General features: G+C 28.7%; 1 protein-coding gene and 1 long non-coding RNA gene across 2 annotated transcripts; both read left to right on the top strand.

Annotated features, from left to right (window-relative positions):
• Positions 4,605-4,868, top strand: LOC109128448. Its single transcript, XR_002034836.1, has 2 exons — positions 4,605-4,718; positions 4,798-4,868. It is a non-coding gene; the product is annotated as an uncharacterized LOC109128448 (long non-coding RNA).
• Positions 5,416-5,839, top strand: LOC104736231. Its single transcript, XM_019234781.1, has one exon. It carries the CDS (start codon positions 5,438-5,440, stop codon positions 5,678-5,680), a length of 243 nt encoding a protein of 80 aa, XP_019090326.1. The 5' UTR covers positions 5,416-5,437; the 3' UTR covers positions 5,681-5,839.

Raw genomic sequence — 6,591 nt, forward strand, 5'->3', positions numbered from 1 at the left:
ATATTTTTAACATGTACAAAATGTAGGAAAAGATAGTTTTAGGTTATGTTTCATGGGAACATAACAAAATCATATGTGTGTACACAGTTCACTTTGTACTATCAGTTCCTTTTGATGTTATTGGTTTATTGGGCACTGAATTTTAGTTTCAAAGATTTTTTGTCGCGTAAGTACTTGAATGCGGACTTCCAGAGTAGATTTTTTTCTTTACACCCAAATTGTCTTCTTGTAGGTTCAGATTTTAATATGGTTATCCTAGTTTCTATTCTAATTTGCAGACATTATTAATTTGGCTGGTTAGTTTCTACTTCTTATCTACGGCAATGAGCTATATAAGAAGCTGATTGGTTAGAACTTTAAGGACTTAAATTAATTTTAGAAACTAATCAATATCGATTATGACATTTTAGAAACTTAACAGCTCAAAAACTGGTCCCATTATTCTTTTTCAAAAAAAAAAAATGGTCCCATTAGTTATTATATCAGAAAGTTTTTTTTTTTTTATCATAAATTTTCAAAGTCAGTTGGCTGCAAACTCATGTTTGGTGTGATTTGTACGAGGACTAGCAGTATTCTGAATCAAAACAAGAAGAAGATACGTACTATATATATATTAGATTTATTAAAATATTTAAAATTTAATATTTTGTGTTTCGATAAATTATTTTATGTTTGTTATTTATTTTGTTTTTAAATAAGTATTCTCATTCACGTAAAATAAATGACTATTGATTAGTTAATCATTAAACTGAAATTTTTTGTTAATATGAAAGGTTACTTTAAAATATTTAATCTGTATCTCATATAATATATATAGCTCTTCATGTTTTGATACACAATCAAGACATACAAACATTTTTTATGTTGGGAAAAGAATATTGATTACATATAAAATAAAATGCGGATGAGCATGGACATTATGTGTTAGTTTGTCCGCTTTTAACATAATCTATAAAACATCAATATCTTCTAAAACCAGACACCTCCAAGAAAGACGAGACAGTAACTTGAATTTCTCGAATAACCTCTTCTTGAGCCGAAACTCATGCTCTTCCTTCATTCTCTGTGTAATTAATTTCTTTAATTAGATAACTAAAGGTAGCATAAATAATAGTGATATTTATATATTACCAACATGCTTAAAATTTTTATTATTATAATTTGAATCTTTTAGCAATAAAATATTTTAATCTTAATGAATTATACAAATGACTTCAAATGCATTTGTGTTCTAGAAGTAGAATTCTTTCTGTTTCTTGATTAATTGCATTTGGAAAAGAAAGTTCCCTGTTAGATATTTCTATATTTTTATCACGTACTTTATATCTATTAAACATACTAAATCTAAATGCAAACTGAATTTAGTTTAGAATTGAATAAAAAATGTTATTAACATATATTGATATATTATTATATCAAATAAAAATTGTTTTTTGTGTTATACTTTTCTGTTTAAATATATATATATATATATATATGTTGTATTATACTCAAAATGACCAACGAAAAAGAGTAAAAACATACCATCGTATTATCGAGTTACTTTTTTTAGTGTTAACTACACAACCTAAGAGAACATAAAATAATTGTTAACCAGATAATCTGTTTTTTTCTTCTTCTATGTTTTTATTTTTAAAATCATGTGATGGATGGAAGAAGAGATAACTCAAATCTTCCTATTTCTCCAAGACATTGTTTTTCTCTCTTTTCATATGTCTCTCTCTAGAATGCAATTGGGATTAGCTTAGGGTGATCTTTGGATATTTCGATTTGATAAACACGTGGTAGAGGTGAGTCTTGTTAAATGTTATTAATTAAACTTGCACACATGGTCAAGTCTCATTGTCGTGCTCTGCTTGCGGGTAAGCACTATCATCACATCATCAACAATCGATCATAACTAGGAAAAATAATGGAACATATGAGAAGAGAAAATAAGTGTATACATAGTATAACCCAAACAATAGTGTTGTGAAAAGAAATTAGATTCTAATTATATTTTAAGAAAATAATTAAGAATAAATTGTGTAAGAAAAAAAAAACTAAATTTGGAAGAATCACATGGCTTTGGAAACCCATATCATGAGACATATATCACCTAGACGTCCAAATCTCCCTCGACCCTAAACCCTAAACCATCACAAAACCTTTCTCTCATCAGAAGTCATAACCTATAAATAAAATAAAGGACTATGGAAATGGTTATCGGAAAGAAAGTGAATAAATACATACAAACATAGTTGTAACGTTAAGGAACACATTTAATTAAAGTAATAGTATTCAGTTAGTATATGTTTAAACTTATTTTCATGGGTAATACATACAAACACACTTGTATAAAATATAGAGTGGGTAATAATAAGTAGCAGAAATATTGTGACTAAGATATAAAATCTATTAGGGTTTATGAATTATGGTCTAGAACTAAAATTTTTATATTAAAAATTTATCAAATGGATCAAAAGAAAAACAAATTACAATATTGATATACAAAATAGGCATTCAAAACAATATTTACAAGTGAGAATGTCTTATGTGTCTAAGACCTCTAACTCTTTCTAATGAATAACCACATTGCACATGTTAACTTCTGTAAATGCTCCAAAATTTCGACTCAACTTATTTATTTCAAAACCTACAAATGTCACATAAAGGGAAAAATTAAATATTACAAAATTTAGAAAATTATGTGAGAGGTAAAATATGATGTTTGATGAAGATTTTGTCTAGCTATTTATAGATAAATTTGTAGTAGTATGGGATGTTTTTTAGTTTTTTTTTGGTCAAACATCATGGGAGTTATGGTTACATTTCAAAAAATAAATATACCATAGGTTTTGTTTGTGCTTTTTTTTTGTAAAACAAAAAAAGTATTGCAATTAATACATTGAAGTGTATATATATGATGAAAGATTTGTTTTTAAATATTTTTCAAACATCATGGGAGTTACATTTTAAAGAATTAATATGCAATCAATTGAGTTAATGATTACTATTAAAAAAAATCAGATTGTTTTATATCTTGAAACTATTTTAGATAAATTGATTTGATCTTTTGGCACAAAAACTGTGAAACAAATATTATAATTTTTTTCTCAACAATAATTATTATAACATTATAATATTTTTATAGCTTGAAATTAGTAAAGAATTTAATAACCATCACATTATATTTTTCCAAAATTATGATATTAATATTTAATTATTTCTTATTTGCAAAATTATAATGTTATGGTAATTATATAAAATATTGATAAATGATAATTTTGCAAAATTATAATATTATGTTAATTATAGAAAATATTGATATATGATCTATGTATAAACTAAAAGGACATTGCATAAATGTCAATATATATTTTAGTACAAAACTATCATTTAAATTTAGTGAATATGAAAACTAATGTATATATTTTTGAAAAAAAATAAATTAAAAGAATTTAATAATTGAGAAGTGAGGACAGGTATCGAAAATATACGCTGTCAAATGTCGTCGTGTTATGGAAAGTTAGGAGTAAAACCTTCTCATCTTATATATAATATATGATATGGACACTCGAAAAACTCCACCAAAGAAATCCCATGAAATAAAGTGTAGTCGATTCGTAGTTATGAGATGACTTAGTCTAATGCATGTGAGTTGTGAAATCATCGTCATGTTGGTGACATTTGCACGCCTTACGGTGTTATGTAGCGTGAAGCACAATAATCTGAGATATTGCATATCTTCATGTTTGGTGACTTCATTTTTAGAAAACTTGATAATGTGAGAGAAAAGAATAAAAAAAACTACTTTTATAAAATTTGTAACTTTTGTGATTTTTATAAGAAGTTTCGTTTACAGATGCTTAAAGCCAAAAAAAAAAAAAAGGAGTAGAAAAGAAAAATTGAGAACTACTTTAGCGAATATTCGTCAACAAACTTTGTTACTTGCCTGCCGCGTGCAATGACGTTGCAAACTAAACCCACACTTGTAGTCTTGTAGTAGAGAGAGTGTAGGTAACTTTCTTTGAGCATCCAGTTGTTTCCCACATTTAAATTATAACATCTGGACCTGAAATCTAAGGTTCTTATGAGTTATGATCAACATAAATGAACAAGATTAGCTAATGAATGCTGATCTCGTATAGCTTCTGACTTCTGTAGAACTTCTAAATCATTTCTTGTAGACGTGTTATTGATCACAATAATAATATATAAATCATGCTTTTGTATCCGAAAATTGTAAAGTTTGCACACTTTACTATTTGTTGATTACTTGATTGATGTAAATATGCTAAAAGGTTTTAATGGTCCTAAAGCTAAGTACTTCATCTACTAATTATCTTGTCTAATCATTCAAATTAGATCCGATTGTCTGCATTCAGATAACAAATGTTCTTATTGCCTTGGAATGGTCCTATGATTTGGCATCCCTAGGTTTTCGAGGTTCCACAAAAAAGTGACAATACAATTTTGTGATTTGTTAGGAACAAGAAACAAATAAATAAAGAAAAAAAAAAGCCTGAAAACTTCTGGGCTTTTATGTAACTGGGCTTAACCCATAAAATAACAATAGAATTTTGTGTTAACAGCCCGTACATCTGAGCCGCCTAAATATACGACGTCGTTTGAATCTTGAACTGGAGAAGAGTTCTCGCTTCTGATAGTGTCTGTCTGGTCAGAAATTCTTCAACTCACAATCTCGATTTCTGATGTTTTGTCTCTCTGATTAAAAGGTAAAATCTTTAGATTTTTGTGTTTCGTTCCCAGGCTACGCTTTTTTATTTTTTATTTTTTTTTTCTTTTTCTGGCTAGGTTTCTTAGTGATTGAAATTGAAGTAAAATCTCCGATTTCCTCAATTGTTCGGAAGTTTTGAAAAAAAAAATTAGTCTAGTTTCCATATTTGTGATTTCAGAAGAGAGGGGATTTCACTAAAGCGAAAACTTTTTGATCATCCTGTATCCTTAGTTACTAAATATTATCATCCTGATAAAGATTTGACCTGTATTAGTGGTGGTGGTTTATAGATGTCTGATGTTGTACATTTCATTTGCTTGAGGTTCTTTGTAAAATGGATTCTGATATAAAAAAAATATGTATAGAGAGTAAGGTCTGTTAATAAAAAGGTTTTGATGGTCCTAAAGTTAACTACTTATACTGTTCAAGCTTTTCAGTCTCTCCCTTTTAGATATCTTCGTGACTCTGTTATTAACGAAATAATGCCAGCATTTGTGTATATGAGATTGTATTAAAAAGGCTCACTTGCAGTATTAGTGTGATTGCTGCTTTAGGCGATGCAGAGTTTATTGATTTTGTTAAACCCAAAAAATGCTTTATACATTGTGGTAAAGTCATCTTTTGCTGAACTATATGTGAATTTATTATCTTTGCGGGTTTTGGACAATGTGATATTTCAATACGCTATAATGCAGGTGTTATTTGCTTATTTTCAAGATGGGTAACAAAGCTACGACTGTGAAAGAAGAACGTGAAGTGATCCACTTGAAGGTTGTACCTCCATTGGACAAAGTTTTTCTTCGTTGGCTTGCGAGAGATCTCCAGAGAGTTCACGGATTCAAACCGAGTAACAACACTCGTGCGATCACACCTCCGGATAGCTACATTGAGTTTATGCGGTTAAATGGATCCCTTGATGTGGATTTAGATGACCCTGCTCTTGCCCATTTGTTCAAGTAAAAGAAAGAAAAAGAAAAAAAAGGTTCTTTTGGTGTCTGTGTTTGTTATGTTAATGAAGCTTTCAAAGTCTTTGTATCCCATCTACCTTATGATTACTCCATAGTCCATACATAAGCTTTTTATATTGAAAACTCGTCTATAGATATACTATTATCTTGATCTAACAGCAGAGCATTCAAATGAGGTCCGAGTGTCTGCATTCAGATGACACATGTTTCTAGTGTCTTGGTCCTATGATTTGGAATCCCTATGTTTTCGAGGTTCCACAAAAAACCTCATTAGCGTTACAGCTCTCTTCATTAATACTGTATCCTTACCAATTACCAAATTCCAACAAAAACAACTCCAAATCTGATATTACCAGTAAAGTTATAGGTTTTACAGTTTTAGTGATGTTTTTTTGGGCAATAGTTTACTCATGTTCCTCTTTTGTCAATCTCTTTTTTTTTTTTTTTGTTTACTCTTCTACAAAAAAATGTATATAACAACGTATATATTTTGGACAGATATTGACGATAATTGCTCACGCTTAACGCGTGTAACAGATGCAACAGTTTGTTGGAATATTTAAAGCTTCCAATTCTTAACATGAATAAATCCAAATTAATACTTTTTTTTTTAATTTCTTTTCAATTTCAAGGAAATAAAACTGTATCCCAAATTAGTTACCTACTGTAGCTTAATAATATTAACTTCGTTGGAAAAAAAAAATAAAAAATAGTATATAATATATAATTAATTAAAAAAGAGAGGATTAATTTGGTTGAGATATTGGTTAAAGAGAGAAATTAATAAGACATCAGTAGTGTTGTTACAAGTAGCGCAGCTTCCCTCCACATCAGTAATCTAAACCAAACGCAACTCATTCCCTCGTTTTCTCTCTTTTCTCTTCCACCGTCTCTTTTTTTTTT

Source organism: Camelina sativa, chromosome 13, assembly GCF_000633955.1.
Source record: "Camelina sativa cultivar DH55 chromosome 13, Cs, whole genome shotgun sequence".
Lineage (NCBI taxonomy): Eukaryota > Viridiplantae > Streptophyta > Magnoliopsida > Brassicales > Brassicaceae > Camelina > Camelina sativa.